This window comes from Myotis brandtii, unplaced genomic scaffold, assembly GCF_000412655.1.
Source record: "Myotis brandtii unplaced genomic scaffold, ASM41265v1 scaffold29, whole genome shotgun sequence".
Lineage (NCBI taxonomy): Eukaryota > Metazoa > Chordata > Mammalia > Chiroptera > Vespertilionidae > Myotis > Myotis brandtii.
In genome coordinates, this window is record NW_005361075.1 from 3453039 (window position 1) to 3475487 (window position 22449).

The 22449-nt window shown below is 38.1% G+C and overlaps 1 protein-coding gene across 4 annotated transcripts in view; it reads right to left on the minus strand.

Annotated features, from left to right (window-relative positions):
- The window catches only part of DIP2B (disco-interacting protein 2 homolog B), a 115136-nt gene that overhangs the window by 49350 nt on the left and 43337 nt on the right, over positions 1 to 22449 (minus strand). For 2 of the 4 annotated variants that reach the window (XM_014542143.1, XM_014542140.1), the window contains exons 4-13: positions 17868 to 18080; positions 15025 to 15177; positions 14499 to 14621; positions 10508 to 10705; positions 8002 to 8093; positions 5424 to 5534; positions 4025 to 4148; positions 3311 to 3420; positions 2382 to 2484; positions 1532 to 1596 (exon numbers count right to left, since the gene is read on the minus strand). In XM_014542143.1, the coding sequence (XP_014397629.1) occupies positions 1532 to 1596; positions 2382 to 2484; positions 3311 to 3420; positions 4025 to 4148; positions 5424 to 5534; positions 8002 to 8093; positions 10508 to 10705; positions 14499 to 14621; positions 15025 to 15177; positions 17868 to 18080 (1292 nt within the window). The remainder of the gene's footprint in view (positions 1 to 1531; positions 1597 to 2381; positions 2485 to 3310; positions 3421 to 4024; positions 4149 to 5423; positions 5535 to 8001; positions 8094 to 10507; positions 10706 to 14498; positions 14622 to 15024; positions 15178 to 17867; positions 18081 to 22449) is intronic. The other 2 variants (XM_014542141.1, XM_014542142.1) reach the window with 2 other exon arrangements.

The window sequence follows — 22449 nt, forward strand, 5'->3', positions numbered from 1 at the left end:
ACATATATAATTACATATTGTTTTTGTGATTAATCACTATGCTTTAATTATGTTCAATTTGTAACAATGAAAATACATCCTGCATATCAGATATTTACATTATGATTCATAACAGTAGCAAAATTACAGTTATGAAGTAGCAACGAAAATAATTTTATGGTTGGGGGTCACCACAACATGAGGAACTGTATTAAAGGGTCGCGGCATTAGGAAGGTTGAGAACCACTGCTCTAACTCCTCACAAGGGTTTCTTAACCTCTGATAAAAAACAAAATAGCACCCCAGCCGGGTAGCTCAGTTAGTTAGAGCATCGTCCCAATACACCAAGTTTGTGGGTCTGATCTCTCATCAAGGCACAAAGAAGCAGCAACCAATGAATGCATAAATAAGTGGAACAACAAATTGGTGTTTCTCTCTCTCTCAAATCAATAAATTAAAAACAATGGGAAGGGCTTTGGGAGCTAGGAAGTATGTACACTCAAGGAATAGGCTTTTACTAATTTGAGGAGTCCTGAGTGAAAAAGGACCCCCTCTTCTTCCCCGATGCTTCATTTTCTACTCTTTCTCAGACTCCTGCAGTATGTAAGGAAGTTGAACAAGATACTTGCAGAGTTCCTTTTCAACTCTAAGATCTTGTACCTCTTTTCTCTCCCTTCCTAATCACCATGCTACATATGGTAGCTTTTCCCACTTGAAATGTCCCCTCTCTCTACCTCCACCACAAAAATATCTCTATGTGGCTAAATCTTAGCCATTTTTCAAAGCCCGACTCAACTGCTACCTCTCCCATAAATATGGCCTTTCCTGCAGAGTTCCTTTTCAACTCTAAGATCTTGTACCTCTTTTCTCTCCCTTCCTAATCACCATGCTACATATGGTAGCTTTTCCCACTTGAAATGTCCCCTCTCTCTACCTCCACCACAAAAATATCTCTATGTGGCTAAATCTTAGCCATTTTTCAAAGCCCGACTCAACTGCTACCTCTCCCATAAATATGGCCTTTGTGCCAGAGCTGGGAGGAATTCACCTTTCTCCAACTCCCATAGCACATTACCTGTTCCTCTCTTATGGAAAGCAGCCCACTCTATTCTTTAATTGTAGCATGTAGTCATTCAGTACATTTTGTCCAACGGGAAAGTTAGTTATTACCAACAGTTGCCAAGTTCTAAATATACTTATGTAATCTCAAACATACTTTTAAAATCATAAATACATAGTCATTTTTAGAATCTTTTAGGCTTTGAGCCATCATAGCAGATGTCTTAAAAATTATAGATCCCAAATTCTCCCATTAACTATTATGTGAGGAGTATGCCCAACCACACAATGAAGAAAAAACAGACAGAATTATATTCTCCTTTTTAAAACAATTGCCTTTTGTACTGTAAAATAAAATGCCTCTGGAAAGTATTATTGATCTTTTGGGGGCTAAAATTTCAAACAAGCACTGAGAGATGCTCTGGTTACACAGCATGCATACTGATCTGAATCATAAGATTTACACTAAAGGCATTAATTCTGAGTAGCTTACCGCAAACATGCCATGCCACAGCCCAGCATCCTTCTTAAAGTCTAAAACATTTACTACTGTTTCTCCTGAAATAGAAAAAAAGGGGGAGGGGGGAAAGCAAGGAAGTCATCTTTAGTGTTAAGTAGCAAAATCATGTTACTTGCCTCTATTGAACCCTTGGTTTGGTATTTCTATAGAGATCACGAAAAGCTCTGAGTCTTTTGGTTACTGGAGGATCTCCTCAAATTGGCTGGGGGACTGATCCTAGAGTGACATGGCCATGGAAGAGACAATGAGTTCCAAACTCCTTATGACTTAGATACTATCTTCTGAGAGGGAATCCTTTTTTCCTAATCATATAAGGAACTTTGAAAGTTTCACACACATATAAAAATTAGAATTCCTAGAGAGAGAAAATTTGGTACATATATATCTATATATTATATCTATATACACACACATATACTTCTAAGCATCCTACAGAATACACTTTTGTGTTCTGATTTGTGCGTTTTGGTAGCTGAATTTCTTTGACTCCAAATGTACTGCTGATAGCAACTCTGTACACTTGGGAAGATGGAGATACCTGACATTCTGCAGCTAATAATAAACAGGTGGTTTTAATTAGTTTTCTATTTCTGTGCTCTAGAAATCATAGTTCACATACTTGGTTTGCCCAGAATTTTAGTTCCTTTAAATTGCAGCATATTTGTGAAAAAGAAGAAAGCCAAAGCAAGCCAAGAATGTGTCTTAAAACATTTCACTCTGAACTTGGTCATTAACTGGAATCCAATCACTGAGCACCCTGCTCCTAGTCACACCACATGTATCTGAAGCTCACAATGAGGGCAGTCATGGGATGAAGTCTGACCTTCAGAATAATTGCAGGCCTGGGACAGAGCTTGGCAGTGAGACAACATTGCAAGGCGGGACACCGTAACTCCCATTACACTCCCTTCTTTGCTTGTTTTATACTAGAAAACAAAAACACAAAGAAACAAAAACATGAGAAACACAATAAAATGTGTTATTTCAAATGACAGAACTGGAATCCTGAAACAAAAGGATAAAGCCAGGCTAATGGGCTGAATTTAACATGCTTCATATGAACATTTGAGGCTGTGCCCTTGGGCCTCAAATTCTAATCACACAAAGATAGGATTGGAAATGGCAAAGCTCAAGAAAAGTATGTGTGAAAAATCCTTAAAAGTTTAATTAGTCACAAGTGTGAAGTGGCTGTTAAAGAAGCTAAAACAAACAAGCGACGACGTGAGCTGCATTGAAGGAGCACAGCATCCAGTGCAGGGCAAGCACAGCACTGCAGAGCTAAAGGTGCACAAGAAGCTGTTTGGGAGGGGAGACCTACAAACGGCCTGTTCACTCCTACAAATCAATTAACTGTAATTCTGCTTTTACCTCAATGCTCCAGCTATTTCCCCTCCTCATTTTTCCAGTCTCTTGCACCCGAGCCCCCCTCCCTCCCAGCAACAGAAAAATATCTCTGCCAGTTTCTTTGCCAGGAAATCATTTCTTAAAACTCTGTACTTCTCCAAGTCTTTTGTAACTTTCTTACATGGCAAGGATCGTGTCTTACATGTCTTTCTCTTGAATGTGTATTTACGTTAAAAATAATTAGAATAGAAAGCCACTATAAGACATTTTACAAGCCAAAAGATGGAAATCTAACAAAGTAGGAGGATCTCCTAATATTAAAACTGCAAAAAAGTTAGTTTAAGTTTGTAAGATAGCATCTGAAGCCAAAGAAAAAGCCAGAATGTATGTTCCAATCTCAGGACTTACCTCGATGTACGCTGGCTCACTGCCAGCAGGTGAGATGTGGGGCTGCCAGTCTTTAGGAGGCTTTGAAAGATACTTGGAATCTGTTACAACCCATTTGAGCCGGGGCCAACCTAAATCAAATCCCAAATAAAAATTGAATTGCCTAAGCCATACGGGAAGGAATTCACATTGAACTGGTCGTTTTAAACATCAAGAGACCAAATCAAGGTCATTTTATAATCAGTACAATATGTTTATTAGTTTTTAGTGACACATCAGTAGACATTTATACCTTCTTTCAAAAGTACAATTGTTCCACATGCTCATTCCAGGCCTTGACATTACCTCAACAACTGGGAGGTCCATTTGGCAGTGGAAGTCCACTGAGGTTAGTGGTCTATCCTCTGTCTCTACATGTAGCATTTAGCTTTAATGAACAGAGTGGTAGCTTTTTCCAACCATCAGCATAAAGGTTAAGGGTGTGGGCTGTGGAATCAGATTTGGGTTCAAATCGCTGCTCTGCCATTTATTAGCTGTGACTTTGGGCAAGTTACTTAACCTCTCTGTGTCTCAGTTTCCTCACCTGTAAAATGGGGATAATAATGGTACCTACTTCATAAGATTGTGAGAATAAGAAAATATATTTTAAGTACTTAGCTATTATTAAATTAAAACACTAATTAAAGCACTCGGCTTTAACTTTTAACTGATAATTCAGATACAAACATTACTGACCTTTAAACTGTACAATCTCTCCATTCTGTGTTTTTGGCAGCCCCTTTAGACAAACTTCACTGGTAAGAGCTAAGGCAATACCACAGCTTCCTAGCAAGAAGCCAATCTGCTGCCCTCCAGCATCCTGTGGAGAAGAGATTGTGAGCACAGCAGAGGAGTGACCGTGAGCACACTCATACCCAAAGCCCAACACTTAGCAATGCTCTGGCACTTGTGTGATAACAGTCATGGAACCCCACTGATATCTGGCAACTCAAAAATCTAGTGACAATATGTTCTTCCAAATAGTTTGAAACATACAATGATTTCCTGAAGGCAAATAAAATATCTTGTGAATCTGACATTGCTAATGAATTCTACTGGCCAAATGTGACCATTTTATTCAAAGGTCAACAATGCTCCTCTTTTAGATTAAAGTCAAGCAATTAAATAAATGCTAACACAGTTAAGTTGTCTTGACCTAGCCACACCCCCAAATCCAAAAGCAAAGCAAGTCAGGTTAGAACAAAATAAATAATGTAAATGAACATCAAACGTCCAAATTTACAATGAAAGTGAATGAATAGCTATACCCAAATACATATACTTAATATATTTTAAAAGAGGTAGATATAGTCTAAAGATTTTCATTAAAATGTTATCTTAAAAGTATCATTATGAAATCACACAAACACTGTCAACTTAGTATAAGAACAATCCTATGACTTCCTGAACAATCTAAATATACTATATCCCATCAACCAGAGTTTTAGAGATGTTACCAATTTGTTTATTCCTTTAAGAAAATAATCTTTTTCTTGTAAATCCACACTCTCCCCCATATTTGTCTTTATCATCAACTCTCAATAATAAACATGAGAAAATGAAGGTTAAACAGCTCGTGGAAAAATCATTTTGTTAAACTTGGAAATTTGCCACATATGCTTCATTTTAGTTGGGTTGATTTATTATTAATGTGAAATCCTGTGCCATAGAGTAGCAACATGCCATCACTGCACCACCCTTCAACTTCATGGAAATCCTAGGTCATATGATACAATTAAACCAAATCATTTTACAAAAGGTCTTACCTATTGTAACTGTGGATAAATGTGGATTATAGTCTCTGAAGCACGGGTGGTAATTGTTGAAAAGTCAAGTATGTCCCCATGATTTTTAAGTGATATACAATACTATATAATACTATAAATACTCTATCTTGGTTAAAAACATGTTATTTGCATGAAAGTTACAAATATTAATAACTTTTATATAACTTTCATGTTTTTAAAAAGTGAAACTTAGTACTTAAGAAAGCAGATGTTTCTAATGTCATGACCAAGTCAATGGATCCAAGAACCCAATGATTGCCATGTCACACAGACTACTAGTACATTCTTTTTAAATTTAGCAATGTTACCTTTCTGGTAAGAGGTACCTCTATAGGCACTGGAATTACTTCCGCCAGGAGACATCCATAAAAAGCCACCATAAACATGACTGGATCATTGTTGGGGTAAACCAGGGCTACCTAAAATGCATAATGACATTCAATAACAGAGGAATAAAAACAAACTAAGGTTTTCAATGTCACTCTGTAAGATATACATTTAAATATAAAACATCTATCATGCACACAACAAATAAAACTAATTAATAGCCTAAGGAAATTAAGATATTGAGAAGGATACACAAATCTAAAAAGACCTCTGTCATTCCTATGATTATACTAGACACATTTTGGGAACTATATTGCAATTCATCATCATCCTAAGATTTTTCACTTAATTCTATTGGTGATTTAGCAGTAAACAACTCACCTTAAGTAGTAAGTTAATTACTTGTGAAACCTAAGCCAATTTACTTTAGTGCAAAGCTAAAGCAATAAAATAAATGTAACAATTTAGAGACCAGCATATTAAAGAATAAGCCTTACATCTCTCACAGAGAGCTATAAGCATCGAGGCTCTTACTCTTGGACAAATTCATTGCATTAATTCTTACTCACTGAGCCAACAATGCAAGTATTCTAGCATGAAAGACATTTGGTAATAGGTATAAGCAATACTGGCAGAAACTATTATGGATATAAAGTTCATTCATTTACAAAAGATAAACAGTAAAACTTCTGTAATGTGTTCCAACCTGTGATCTCACCTGTAATATATCACAGGGATAACCAACTCTTCCTAATACTCAAGAAATGAAAAAACACAGACGTCACTATCATTTTGGAGTTTTGTTACTTGGCTCAGATATTTATAAATTAACATTTGAAACTTAATTATGTCACTGGACTCTTGTTTTTCCTTCTTTTGCTTTCAAATTATCTAAACTCACTCTCAAGGTAAGTTCAATTCTTTCTTTCCTTTTTTTTTAATTAAAATTTTTTTAATAAATTTCAATTCAAACCTTCAAGAGTTCTAAAAAAATACAAACTCCACAAGATATGTAAGTAACGCATGTTCTTCCTGCACACAAATGCCTAGGCCAGTGGTCGGCAAACCGTGGCTCGCGAGCCACATGTGGCTCTTTGGCCCCTTGAGTGTGGCTCTTCTACAAAATACCACGTGCAGGCGCGCACGTACAGTGCGATTGAAACTTCGTGGCTCATGCGCAGAAGTCGGTTTTTGGCCTGGGCGAGTCTATTTTGAAGAAATGGCGTTTGAAGAAGTGGGGGGTGTTGGTCGGGAGACGCGGCAGGCGGGCCCGCAGGATAGGCAGCGCAGGGGAGGCGCGCCCGATTCATGCACGAGCTGAGGATGGGAGAGTTGGAAGGGGTCGACCTCAGCGAACGTACCTCAATCAGATTGAGGACGTTTTTTAGCAAAGGCCAGCTTAGGAGTACCCTAATTAAGTTAATAACAATGTACCTACCTATATAGTTTAAGTTTAAAAAATTTGGCTCTCAAAAGAAATTTCAATCGTTGTACTGTTGATATTTGGCTCTGTTGACTAATGAGTTTGCCGACCACTGGACTAGGCTGTCAGGAGAGACCGAAGTACCTTCTTAGGGTTCAGTAAGGACTAGGAAACACTCATATGCCATATTTGTAAGTAGAAGCCATCCTTTAGGTGTTCTTTGCCACAATGCAAAAATATTTTCAAAGGCTAGTTTAGGAGATTCTATAATCATGAGTCTCCTAAAAGCAAGTCTGTTGTATAGCTAGTGTTTCATTCTACAAATTCCAACTAAAAAGTAATGTTTGGTTTTAAAAAGTAATCATATTTACAAATTTATTAATAGGGAAAAAACCTTCAAAAATTAAAAAAGATTAATGTCACCTCCAATTAAAGAAGAAATTAAATGATGCCAATTTGCTTCTTCTTAGAAGTAGCAATGAGTCTCCCTTCCTTTCTACATAAAACCACAGAAAATTGCTTTAAAAATTTTATGGGACTTTTTTTTATAATCCTCACCCAAGGATATGTTTGTTTGTTTTTTATTGATTTTTAGAGAGTGCGGAAGGGGGAGAGAAATAGAAACATTGATGAGAAACATCGATTGGTTGCCTCCCATATGTGCCCCAACCCAGGACTGAACTGTAACCTAGATATGTACCCTGACTGGGAACAGAACCCACAACCTCTTTTTTTTTGTGGATGGGTTGATGCTCCAACCAACTGACCCACCCGGTCAGGGCGATGGGACATTTTTGAAAGAAAAAAAAAATCAAAGTAAACTTTATTGCTATCTTTGTTATCTGAACATTGAAATATTTACTTCCAGAAAGACTCAGGTGTCCCAACTTTTATTAGCTCCTGAAGAGTTTGCTGATTATGCAGCTACAGAAAGGGACATGTGAATTTCCTTCAATTGATGAAGGTAAGAAATATTGCCTGGCATTGGGCCAACCTGGGTTGGCAACAAACCATTTTCATTTCCTAAGAATAAAAGTTATATAAATTATGCTGTTGTATATTAAAAATCCAGAATGCATATGTTCGAAAGCAATAAAACACCACCTCCCTAAAACCAAAAAGCAAATTGAAATTACCCTGTCTGCAGGTTTTAATACAGGTTCATTTTTGGTCCCCAGTTTATTAAGCAGTGTATAGGCCAACTTTAAACTTCTGCTCCACAACTTTCCTGGAAAAAGAAAACAGTCATAGAGAAAACCACGGTACACCCCCTGCCACCACCCCCACCCCTAGCACGCCCACGCCTTTCTTCCCTCTCAGAGAAACATCCCCTAAACTCTCAGGGTCTCCACGAGACTTGCAACCAGGGGAGCAATAGGTGGTGGCAGCTCATCCCGGGCTAACCGCCCGGACCTCTCTCCAAGGCCCCCTTTTCTCCGACTTTCCAGTGAGCCGACAGTAGCCCCACCCTTGGTTCTCTTCTGTCAATGTGACTCTTACTTGTCAGTGAGTCCCCACAGCCCCGCATGGCTCACTTTCCTATAACAGTTCTAGAAAGCCAAAGCAGCCCCATTTGCTCTCTCCAGGTGCTTCTTCTACCCTAAGCACTTCCTTGTTTCACTGTCCCCAGCTTTAATAAACATTCTCTCTCTCTCTCTCTCTCTCAAAAAAAAAAAAAAAAAAAAAAAAAGAGACAGAGAGAGAAAAAACCACAGGCCTACCTCATCAAGAGGGCATTCAGTTCCTAAGCACATATAATAAGACAATGGCCCCTTCCAAGTGACACATCAGACAAGCATGGCCTCCAACAGAGAGCTCCTCCCCCACAACAAATGTTTTATTATTCACACTAGTTTATGGAAAGCCAGTCCTGCCTCCAAAAAGCAACAACAAAATACAGCACTGGAAGCTCATTCAGGTTTAGATCATTATTGAAATTATTATTTTTTTAATATGTTTGTATTGATTTCAGAGAGAGGAAGGGAGAAGGAGAGAGAAATAGAAACATCATTGATGAGAGAGAATCATTGATCAGCTGCCTCCTCACAACCCCTACTGGGGATCTAGCCCGAAACTTGGGCATGGTCTCTGACTAGAAATCGAACTGTGACCTCCTGGTTCATGGGTCGATACTCAATTTTCTGAAGTAATCTGAGTATCTTTAAAAACAGTCTGATGTGAGCTGATCACACTTCAAGGCAAGGAAATAATTGCTTATCACAAGACTGAAAATCAGAAGACTACACCATTCTAAGCTTTTTCTGAAGAACCATTTACAAACATGGCATTAGATACGAAGTAACTGCAAAGCAAAAATGTGACTCATAATTTAGCATTTCATATTACTGTATTTCAGTGAAAACAGATAGTAAAATGAAAATAACTATGTGAAACATCGATATACTCAAAGATATGAAATAAACATGAAGAGATTTAGCCAGCTAACTGCTTTCTTTAAGGGTTATATGGATGAAATTAATATACAGCTTCTGAAATGAATGCTAAAATCTGTCTGGGGGTGGAAAACCTATTCTCCCTTCTTCATGCTTCCTTCCTTCAACCATCCTTAGAAATTCTTACTTATATTATGGAACAAGTAAAAGACAAATCGTATTATTTCAATAGATATGTTAGTTTTACTTTACATCCAACACATTCAGAGGTGCATCTAAGGTTTAAACGCATATCAATTTCCACAATTCTTTAAATAAAAACAAATTTAGGTCTATGGACAATGTGCTCCAATTGTGAAGGGAAAAAGGAATCTGTCTGAATAAACTAGTACAAAATCTCACAGTCCAGGTTAAATCTACTCTTCTTGTTATTTTTTTCCCACTCTTCTTGTTGTTAAAAAAAGTTCTTTTTTAAGAATTTATAAAAGAAAAATAATTTACTTTAAAAAGTTATTTACAAAAGAAATAGAAAACTTTAGCTAGGATGCAAAACTAAATGGAAAAGTACTGCTTCTTTGTTTATTATAGATTTCTGTGCCTAATATAAGCAAGAGGCAGGATGAAGTAAAGGACAAAGATCTAAAGAGTAATCAATTTCAATTTTTGGATAAAACTATATGGTTTTTACCATACACCATTAATCCTGCCCAAATGTCTTCCTAAAATCCTCTCTTAATGTTAGAAATATCAGTGGGTGCACAAAGTCTCTTCTTTTTTGCTCTACTATTTATTTATTTATTTATTTTTTAAAACAGTGCTACCCTTCTTTTTTTAATATATTTTTATTTATTTCAGAGAGGAAGGGAAATGGAGAGAGAGATAGAAACATCAATGATGAGAGAGAATCATTGATTGGCTGCCTCCTGCATTGAGGGATTGAGCCCGCAACCCAGGCTTGGGCCCTTGACCGGAATCGAACCCGGGACCCTTCAGTCCTCAGGCTGATACTTTATCCACAGAGCAAAAACCAGCTAGGGCTCTTTTAAAAATAAGCTGCCTTGAAAATGTCAGGTTAGCAAATTAAAATATTTGGTAATAGCTGTACTTAGAACTTAGGATCCTATGAAAATAAAAGATCTACTGAAACACAATGACCAGCAACTGCGAAATACCAAGATAAAAACCCCAGCCATGATAATCTGGAGAATTATTAGGAGAAAAGGAAGGAGCTGGAACCTTGAAAACTCACCGTACGTGAGAGTGTAAACTGGCTTCCCTGTCACATCCAGTGCAGTCAGACAGGGGCACTTGGCTTGAGTGGTGCCCCAGCGCTGCAGGGCAGATTCCAGAGCAGGAGGCCAGTTACAGATGACTCCTAGGGGCTCCCCCTTCACAGGGGTCATCTGCCGTCCCTCCGGCTTGGGCTGGTTAGGGTCTGGCTGAGGTACTGAAACAACAGAAATGAGATCTGATGTAAGTGCAAATACCAACCAACACAACTTAGGTCACTAATCCCAAATACATTTCCCTTTTCCTTTCATCTTTATCTAGTTTGAACTCACTCTGAGAAAAGAAAGTACATTGTTAGAAGTGGTAATCCATAAACTGGGCCTTAATTCACTTTCCCACATATCTGTAAAATCATACTTAATTTAATTTAATTTTATGCAACAAGCAAATCCTGAGCCTGACAAAGCAAATCACTGAACACATAGAAAAGCATAAAGAATAAATTTCCTTTTAGTAATTTCATAATTTTTAGTAAACTTGTTTTTAAATCTTTCATTTGTGTCCAATGTCAGAGAGCCAAGTTCCATTTTACCAGGTAACATTCAATGAAAAGGGACTGAATGGTGAGTCAGGAAAACCAAGTTGACATTCACTTTTTACTAGTGTGACCTTAGGCAAACTGAGTTACCTGAGTCTTGTTTTTCCTCATCTGTAAAATGGGGACAGTAACAATTATACCACAGGGTCAGTATCAGACTCAAACCAATAATGGGCATGCATGCTTCTTCCATGGCCAATCCCTTTGCCTCATGGTGAACTCGTACTCATCCCTCTTAAGATGCAGCTAAACTAGTGCATTCCCTGGGAAACCATCTCTCGCCATTTCTTCCTCAGTGCTCCCACACCATGTGGTAGTCCACCCTTACTAAAGCACTGAGGCTCCTCAAGGGCTTCTGATACTGTACACGTTTTTTCTTATTTCTCATAGTGCCTAATACAAAATGCTCAATCAATTTTAATTAACTTGAACTGAATTTGGGGGAAATAGAAAAGCTCTAGATCAGCGGTTCTCAACCTGTGGGTCGCGCCCCCTTTGGCGGTCGAACGACCCTTTCACAGGGGTCACCTAAGACCATCCTGTATATCAGATATTTACATTACGATTCATAACAGTAGCAACATTACAGTTATGAAGTAGCAACGAAAATAATTTTATGGTTGGGTCACAACATGAGAAACTGTATTTAAAGGGTCAGAAGGTTGAGAACCACTGCTCTAGATTATTAACATAATCATTCCAGAAACTGGCAGTGAAATATATTTCATATTCTTTCATATAAATAAAACTAAAGTCTTCAATTTTTCTGCAATAAACAAGTATTATTCAAATAATAAAAAGCAAAAAAAAATCCTCTATATTCACAACAGGAAAGATAATTTATACATGGAATAAAAAATTAAGTATTTACTGAGTACCAATTATATAAACAGGATGTGATAAACAGAGAGAAAGTAAATACTGCATCTGTTATTCTTTGACAAACATTTATTTTTCCTAATGCTATGTGCAAGGAATACAGAGTCTATGCCCTCCAGGAGTATCTAGAATACAATGCGGACACACACACACACACACACACACACACACAGAGCTAAGTCAACATGAGCAGTGTATGACAGGTATGTATAGAGAAGGCATGCGGGAGAGGGCCACATTGCCCAGCTTAGGAGGTGGGATCCCTCACCTGTAGGAGGTAATGCCTGGGCTGAGTCTTAAAGGAAGGTTAGGAGTTAGGCAGGTGAATGGGAGGTAAGAGAAGAAGCACAGAAGGGACAATGAACAGAATGAGCAACAGGTATTAGATGGGCAATTGGAATATGAAATAAATTATATTTTATAGCTCAATTTAATGACAGATTTGAGAAGCTCACTAAAATATCTTGAGTAGTTTCACTTCCCAAATCACTGTCCTACTCTGTATATTTCCAGACCCTAAACCATCAGATTAAGTAAAAAGAAGAATGTGGATGAAGCTAAGTAAATGGTTTTGGTTTTGCAAACCGACTACATATGGCAGGCACAGTCTTCTGGTGATAAAATTCTGTACATTGTTGCCGTCCACTAGGCCTCAATGCAGACCTCAGGGCACACTCTTTCAGACTTCCAAAGACATAGGGGTATCTCTTTTCCAAAGGTATTATTATTTTTTTTAAATTTTATTGTTTTTTTTACAGAGGAAGGAAGAGGGATAGAGAGTTAGAAACATCGATGAGAGAGAAACATCAATCAGCTGCCTCCTGCACACCCCCCACCGGGGATGTGCCCGCAACCAAGGTACATGCCCTTGACCGGAATCGAACCTGGTGCCCTTCAGTCCGCAGGCCGACGCTCTATCCACTGAGCCAAACTGGTCAGGGCTCCAAAGGTATTCTTATTCAAATAAACAACTGTTGCCTATTTATAACTAGTGACAAGCTGTTGGTTCTATTCTGACAATGAAAATTGTTTCAGTATGATTTCTATTAAACCTTGACCTTCATTTGCCTGGTCAATACACAGTGCTAAAATGACTGGTGAGGTTATTACTGGCATGAGCACCTTGGACATCAGTGCATTGAGAAAGATCCCCTTAGCTCAATGAGTTCACTGACCCTTACAGAAACAAAAGTTCATCTTAACCTCATGTGTCAGGTTGCTTGTTGCTTCCTGCTGCATAAAATGGGTTAAGACCAGATCTAGGCTATTCATGTGCCGATTTCCAGTAACAGGTCTGATGTGATCAAAGCCTACTATTAGTCTCAGGATGTAGAAATGGAGTACAAAGCTACCAGGACTTAGTTCTTTTGACAAAAGCTTTTGTTAGGTAGATCTATTTGTCACCTAGCTTCAATAATTATTAAATGGTCACTCTCGGTTCATCTATGCCCCCAAGGTGTTCCCCTCCCAATCCTTCCTACACATCATATGATTTCATCCACAAATTTTTTAAATTACTGAATGAATAAATCACTGACTATCACCACTTCCTCTATGAAGCTTCCCCTAACCACATGGATGCAACTGATTTCTTTCCTTCTCCAACTACCTGTATTAGTTGATACATATTTAATGGCTAGACTTAGTTCTCACATGTATATATTTCCAACAGGTCTAAATTGTAAACAACCTAATGAAAGAAGGAAGTTGACTGTATTTGGATTACCTTTTTCACCATCTACCACATTATCTTTTTTTTTGTATAATATATTTTTTATTGGTTTTAAAGAAAGGAAGGGAGAGGGAGAGAGAGAAACAACAATGATGAGAGAGAATCATTGGTCAGCTGCCTCCTGCACGCCCTCTACTGAGAATCAAGTCTGCAACCCGGTCATGTGCCCTAACCAGGAATTGAACCATCACCTCCTGGTTCACGGGTTGATGCTCAACCACTGAGCCACACCAGCTGGCCTACCAAGTTCTTTTTTTATTTTTTATTTTTTATATTTTTTTCCTTTATTGATTAAGGTATTACATATGTGTCCTTATCCCTCCTCCCCACCTCCTACCCATGCCCTCACCACTCTGGTGTCTGTGTCCATTGGTTAGGCTTATATGCATGCCCACGTTATCTTAAAGAAAGCAGACATATATATGTGTTGACTGGCTGATTTAACAAAAAGGTCTGTTGTATCAAAAAGACTGGGCAAACTTTTGAGTTTGACATTAGTATTCTAGGATAATGCCAAATATAAATAATTTTTCAAATAATGTATTTGGGAAAGTTCCAAATTTCAAAGAGCATATTTTCAAGGATAGTTCAATGCTCCATAGTTATCTCTTTGCTTTTCTCTCCCCGCCCTCCCTTCCTATTTTCCATCTGAGATCTAAAATATAAATGATCCTTAGGGGAAAAGAGCAGAAAACTATGAACTCGTTCAACCCAAAATGATGCCTTGCTCATCCTTAAATCCTATAGTACCTGACATGTAGTAATTGCTTAAGAAATGTTTGTTTATGGTACTATTACTACTACCTTCCACAATTTCTTCAGAGTCATCCACAAAAAATTCTTTTAAGGGAGGCCTTTTGGGTCGTTTCAGAGTGTTGAGAAGCTGTTGGATTTTTGTGGATACTCTGCTACTGACAGGAACACCTATAAGGGAAAAAGCGGTAAGTTAAAATTAATTGATTTCAGGGATATTTTAGTTCATCAATTCTCTCAGGAGTTTTTATTTCTAATGATTTTTGGCCCTTTCCCACAGTCTCATCCTATTTCAACTGGGACAAATAAATACAAATATGTCCATGACAAGTTTTGACAACAGAGAATAAATATGGTGCTATTATTAATATATTGCTTAAAGATTTCACCTACTCTCCCTTTTCTCTTATAGCATTCTTTTCTTTTTACATATTCAATTTTTTGTTCAAAGTATCTTTTGAGAGTACAGACTAAGTCTGAACAAGTGTCAGTGTGGCCACAGTGCAGGCTGCTAAAGAGAGTGTGCTCAGGATGACTTGTGTTACTGCATTTCTACTCCATAAAAACTCCCTACCATCAGCTGTATCCATAAGGCTGGACCTGTTGGATCCTTTGTGCATGCCTTTAACTATCCCGGAGGGGGGCAGATCAATATTTGCTGGGCGTATTGAGGATGATGATGATGAAGAGGTAGTTGTAGTGACGTCAGGGGGAGCAGAAAAATTCTCTAAGAGGGGAGAAAACAAAATTTAGAATTATATTACATTCACAGTAAAATAAAGAATTTTTAAATCTTTTTGTTTGTTTGTTTTGTTTTGCTTTGTTTTTAGCAAGGAAGAAAACTATGGGAATGAGCTCTTGCAAAACAATCTTTGAAATCAAATTCTACCAGCAAGATATAATGAGAGCGCAACAGGTTAAGCCAGGGCTTATGAGCTTTCCAAAATTATTAAAAAAAACTCGAGTAGTCTTAGTAAGATCAAATCCTCTAACAAATGTTTCTCAAAAACACGCTTTTCTATGTAGAAAGACTAGTAGGGAACCAATATTACATAAAAATAATCCTAAATAAAATAAAAATTATAAATGACTTCAAAATGAAACCAAGTGAGTATGATTATATAGCTACTAATATTCTAGTCTGTTGAGCATTTCTTCATGTTTATGTTGGTTTATCTGTAATATTTCTTCTTCCATTGAAGACAGAAATAGTACCTTGAGAATGGGTCAGATCACTCGAATTTCCAGATGAAGAAAAACAGATAGGTCTACTTTTAATTTTTATTAATCGACCCATAGGTAACTTGGATCTACTAGATACAGACCAGGTTCTTCCCTTGCTGTAAGCATGGTTAGTGTCACTGTACTCTGCTTCATGTATGGATTCTTAATATAAAGGAACTGAATGACATAAATTGGAAGAGAGCCATTCAACAGGGATGTGTTACAAAAAAGTAGAAGAAGAAAACATCTGGAGAAGTAAAAAAATGAAATTAGAAGAAGTAAAATATACAATTCACAAGAATAATAAAAAGCCACTCAAAACTATAAACAGGGAAAAAATAATAATATAAATAATTTCTAAAATCAATTAGAAAGTAAGGTCTCTATGTCCCAAACGTCTGTAATTACTAGTTTAATAGTTTTTAAAGTTTTAAATATAGTACTAACTATAAATAAATAAATAATAAATATAGTACTAGCACAAGTATACTGCAGTAAATCTCTTCTGTAGGATAGTGTGGTAACAAGTGTTAAAAACCTGCATTTTTATTATAGAAATATAACTTAAAGACATAATCAGACAACTGCACAAAGTTTTGTGTTCATGAATGTTCACCCCAACACTTTTTATATTAGCAAAAAAATGTATAATACTTAAATGTCCAAGATTGGGGAATGGCTAAATAAACCAGGACATGGCCATACAGTGGCATATTTTGAAACCATAAAAAATAATAGTATAATTCTATATTAATGATATAATAGATGTTTGTGATAAGAAAAGCTGATTATGAATGTTGTTTAGTGCAATTTCATTTTAGTAAAAATAAAACCTACATATTTATATGCAAATAAAGTCTAGAAGGATATATGATAAAGTAATAACACTAAAGTGTTATCCATGGAAAATAGGTTTCTAAATTATTTTTTTCCTTTTATCAGTATTTTCACATTTGTCTATCAGAAACATTGATTACTTCTTTTAAAGCAAACATGCAAAAGGTAATAATGTTAGATAAAATTGTTCTCTTTTAGACCCATGTGAAAATAAAACCTGACCCAACAGGACTGCTGCTGCCTCTTCCAAATAGAGGAGGCGCTGAGCACGCTCACCTGTAGCTGCTTTGGGAGGTCCCGTGAGCTACAGGGCAGGGTTAAGAGTGTAGGACAGATCAGTGCTATTGGCACTTGGCTTTTAAATGTCGTCAATCATACCCTCAAGTAGCTATTGTCGTTAAAAATTATTGGCTCGAATTAAAATTTTTCCAAGTTTTTCTTTTTAATTAATAAAATAACACAGGTGCAATCTCCCTCCTGGGAGAATACCCACACCTTTCCCCTCCCCTTTACTTTTCTCTCTCTTAAGCTCCAAGGACCCTTTTCTTTTGCCCCTGTAACTTTCTAAATAAGTTTCCTCTTATACGTTGAAAAAATAAAATAACAATATATATAAGGTGATAAAAAGGTCACTGATAAGAAAATTAAGACACTGATTGTCTAGAAAAAAGAGAAAAGTATAACAGACACATGATATGATGTTCATATACATCACTTAGTGTGTGTACCAACCAATTAAGCAAAAGCAGAGAACTGAGCTGTATCTTTGTTTGCAGATGTCACAGACTCTTTAGAAACACACACAAAAGAACATAAAGCAGAGCCAAGCAAAAGCTACAGACACACCATACAGGTGCATAGGCAACACGGAGCAGCTCACAGAGCCCCATCGGGCTGCACACTCCAGTTGTAGCAATAACACAGCAGCAAGGACCATAAATCCAGTCTTCACGCTAAAGACAAAGGGCCTGACTGAAACTCAGGTTTAACGTTTTTTGTTTGAGAGAACGTAGATAATAATCCTGGGGAAAATCTAAGATGTTAATATTTTAACACCTTTGATCAAATGGAATATTCTTCAACAGGGATAAACCCTTGCTAAGACTGGTGTTATATCTTGCAGCTTGAATATTGCTTATGGAAATAGCTATGGCTTCAGGTGGGCAATACTATGCACAAAAATGCAGACAAATGTATTGCTGGTGTTTCCTTCTTTGCTTCATTAACTGCCATGTTCTTTCTGATTCTACTTTTTAGGCCACTCGGAAAAACCTAACACAGATCATAAACTCTTTTCTGAATAGTGGGAGCCAAATGGTACATAATTTGGGCTTCTTGGGTAGACCCAGCTCCTACCTATTCGAGTATTGGCAAATACATCAGCTAGAGACCCACTGGTTCCTTTGACCTCTCCATGGGACAGCGTAGAAGATGCGGATGAAGAAGTGGACGATCCCTGAATTGAGCGGTTGATCCAGGACTCCGCATTCTGTAAGCTCTGTTGTAAGGCAGCAGAGAGCGCAGCTTGGCGTCTCAGAGAGCCCTCATCCTCGGAGGCCGAAGACGTGTCTGTGTGGAATTAGAAAAAAAGTTGTTCTCGATCCTGCCTAGAACAGAGACCTTTCACTTTTTGCTCATTGATCATACATTCAATTTTGACACCAGCAAAACATTCGCATTCTTAAGGTAAACTAATATGGCAAGCTTCTCCAGAATCACAAGGAAAGGTCTACGGACCAAAGCCTGCAAAAATAAAAGTCTAAATCTATAGGTAACTTTAAGTTATTTTCTAAAAACCCATTTAGAACATTTAAACTTCACTATTTTTCTGATCTGAGTTTAATCAATATCTATGTTCTTTGGCTTATCTTACTTATGTTCAAATAATTCTGAAGTGCTCATCTCTTAATTATAGAGCCCTATGATCAGATGCTACACTGATTTCAACAAGTACTTTTTTTTAAAATGAATGTTTACTGAGTTATGTTCATTTCAGTGGGTTATATGTTTTATTTTTATTATTTTTTTAAATACATATTTTATTGACTTTTTACAAAGAGGAAGGGTGAGGGATAGAGTTAGAAACATTGATGAGAGAGAAACATCGATCAGCTGCCTCCTGCACACCTCCTACTGGGGATGTGCCCGCAACCAAGGTACATGCCCTTGACCAGAATCGAACCTGGTACCTTTCAGTCCACAGGCTGATGCTCTAGCCACTGAGCCAAACCGGTTAGGGCTCAACAAGTACTTATTAATTAATGTTTACTTAAAAGGAAATAACCTTGATAGGGAGATATAAAAACTTATTTTAATTAACAACAACTTAAGTGTCAGTGAGAGGCTGGGGAACTGATGTGGAATAAGAAACAATGTTTAGCCTGAAGGCATTCATGGTTTCAGCAGAAAAAGACAGCTGGTCACCTGGCACAGGTAAGCTTTCCAAACATGACAGGAGAGGGCATTAATCTGTATTTCTCTCCTTAATTCTCAGAGAAGAACTGTGAGAAATTCACTGATGTCTGTATTTAGCCTGGCCCTGACTTCAGAAAAATAAGGCCTAAATTAGAAAAGCATATTGAAAAGAAAAAAAAAAATTAACCAAATATAGGATAGCCAAGGGCAGCAGAAGTCAGGGATTTTGTTCCAGGGCTCCAAGCTGACGAGGCACACAAATTGAGGGGCATTTGGTCTGATGTGAGACAAACCCTTTAAATGATTTTAGAGGTTATAATTTATGGCCTGTGGATTGAATTTCATTCATTTTTAAAAAAATTAAATGTTATGTGATTAGTCCTGTTGAATTCTTTCCTATAAGTCAGGTGAAACTGAAGGTCCATGTTCTACTTTGGCTCAAAGAACTAAAGAGATAACACTGCAAGTACCGACAATGGAAATATGAACCACAAAAGACTAATTTAATCTAGAAGTCAAATTCTGCAAGTCCAGAGCAAGAGAGAAAGTTTATCCTTGCTTTCTGCTCTGGACTACCTCCAAATTATTACCTCATATTGAAGGAGATATGAGGCCCAAGACTGTTTTGTTTTGTGGTGTGTGTGTTTTTTTTTATAATGTTCTACATAATCACTATACATGCCAGGAACTATATCAGGTTCCGGGGATCCTGAGATGTACGAGTTCTTATGAGACAGGAAGGGCCCTAAAAAAGGCTTACAGTCTAGCACAGGAGAGACACACAACCCCAGACTGTTCCACAGGAATACAACGGATGCTAAGAAATAGGGTAAGCAAAGGGTTTCACTCCAGGGGCACCAATCCAGTTGGGATTTCAAGGACTTCTATGTAAATGGAGCAAAGACTTTGAGGAGATAAGGGGCACCAGGTGAGGCTGGAGAGGTAGACAGTGACCAGACCTCAAAGGGATAAACAACGAGATTCTTTAAAGGGCAAAGAGATCTATAATGCAAAAGGAGGATTAAAGGAAAATATAAAGAAACGTAATAGCATCTGTCAATAGCATTTTGCATAACTTCCAGAAATTATTCTAACATTTCAGCTGTACCTTGGGAGACAGATTTCTATTTTTGCAAATATGCTAAAGAAAAGGGGGTGGGGGGCTGGAACAGGTGAACCTGACCCTTAGAATAAAGTATTTTTAGGGTATAGATAATATATCTCTGGATCCCATAAACTTCACTAGATACTGAGGCTATCTTCATTGAATCATTTATTTTAATCTGTGTAAGTCTAAAATCAGAATAACCCAATTTTCAAAAGCTAGTAAAGGCAGTATTTTCATGATTAAGTTTATGGAAAACTGGCTTATGTTTCTATATTGAATCAATTATGTAATTAGGTATATTGTTTCAATTCAATTTCCTCATTGGCCTGCAGTCCTCCTCAGAGTGTTTAGTGACCACGACTGTGGGCGGCTTGGCATAGTTTAGTGGGGAAAACATGGCTCTGGTGTCGGTCTTCCATGTGATCTCTGGGGTCCACCCCTTACTAGCTTTGTGACATGTGGGTAAAATTACCCATCTGAGAAGCCTGGCCGTTCAGCCATTCAATAAATACTACTAAGCACTTCACTAGTTTGATCGATATAAAAAGATGAGCAATTAGTTATGAGAAGTATAAGGTTGGGGAGAAAGAAGTGCCGGGTAGAGGGAAAGCTGGGAAGGGACAGAAAACAATCTTTGAAGATCTGAAAGAAATGAGACCTGCTGAAGCACAGGATGCAAAATCGGTAGTGAAGAAAGATGAGGGTGGACAAGTGAACAGCACTGGGTTGCTAAGGGCAGTGTAAGACGTGCTAAGAAAACTGGCTTTTATGCTAACTGCAGTGGTAGGCCAATGAAATGAGTCCACATCCAGAAAGCAGCCCCAGCAGTGACAGCACAATAGTAGGTGGAAAATAAGCATTAGGTCTCCTTTTCCTCCCAGAATAACCCACCCTATGTTACCTCACACAAAATGTAAGCACTTCTCTGAGACTGTATCTTTTTAAAAATAAAAACGAGCTCCCTTAAATATTTATGTTTCCCTGGCTGGTGTTGCTCAGTTGGTTGAGCATCGTCCTTGCACCAAAAGCTTGTTGGTTTGATTCCTGGTCAGGGCACATGCTCAGGGTTTGGGGCTTAATCCCCAGTAGGGGGCATGTAGGAGGCAGCTGATTGATGTTTCTCTCTCCCTCTCCCTCACCCTCCCACTCTCTCTAAAAGTCAATTAAAATATATTTATACTAGAGGCCTGGTGCATTAAATTCATGCACTGGGAGGGGAGGGGAAGTCCTGCACCCTCTCGCAGTCCGAGAGCCCTTGGGGAATGTCTGACTGATGGCTTAGGGGAGCGGGCCTAAGCTGGCAGTCAGACATCCTTAGCACTGCTGCGGAGGCGGGAGAGGCTGCGCTCGCCAGCCATGAACCCAGTTTCTAGCTGAGCAGCACTCCCACTGTGGGAGCACACTGACCACCAGGGGGCAGCTCCTACATTGAGCATCTGCCCCTTGGTGGTCAGTGTGTGTCACAGCGACCGGTCGTTGCACTGTTCAGTCGATCAACAATCCTGTCACCCAGAAAATGGCAATGAATTAATAGAAATTCAGGGAAGATTAAATGAATGTTAATAGAAATAAAGCTATCATTTCCCCATTGATTCTGCTCTGGTTGAACATGAACTCATAAATGTTTATCTGTTATAACTAAAGTCCCTTACCTAAGCTCTTGTATATGATGAGTACATCTACACAACACAAGACAACTTTGAAAACATAGTTTGCCCTTCAGTTTATAACTGATATGATTTTAACACAGCATCATTTTTAAAAAAAATATATATTTTAGTGATTTTTTACAGAGAGGAAGGGAGAGGGATATAGAGTTAGAAACATCGATCAGCTGACTCCTGCACACCCCCTACCGGGGATGAGCCCGCAACCCAGGTACATGCACTTGACTGGAATCGAACCCGGGACCCTTCACTCCGCAAACCGACGCTCTATCCACTGAGCCAAACTGGTTAGGGCTTAACACAGCATCATTTAATACTGATCACCAGAAGTCTAACCTCCATTTATAACCAATTAGGAAATGAACATTCTAAGGAAAGAAAAGCCCTGAGTTTACTAACTGTTCTTAACTACTGTAGCACTTTCAGTCTTTAGCCATGTGTGGAAATGACTTCCCTCTTCTTGGTGGAAAATATATTTATTATATCTAAAAGTGTTTATTAATTAATAAATTTAATTTATAAATTGAATTTAAACACCCACCATATCCACTCCATCCTGAGAGATGAAAGCAAACCTATACAAGGACTTGTACATAGATATTCATAGGAATTTTATTTGTAACTAGAGGCCCGGTGCACAAAAATTTGTGCACTGGGGGGTGGGGGGGGGTCCCTCAGCCTGGCCTATACCCTCTTTCAGTCTGGGACCCCTCGGAGGATGTCCACCTGCTGGCTTAGGCCCGCTCCC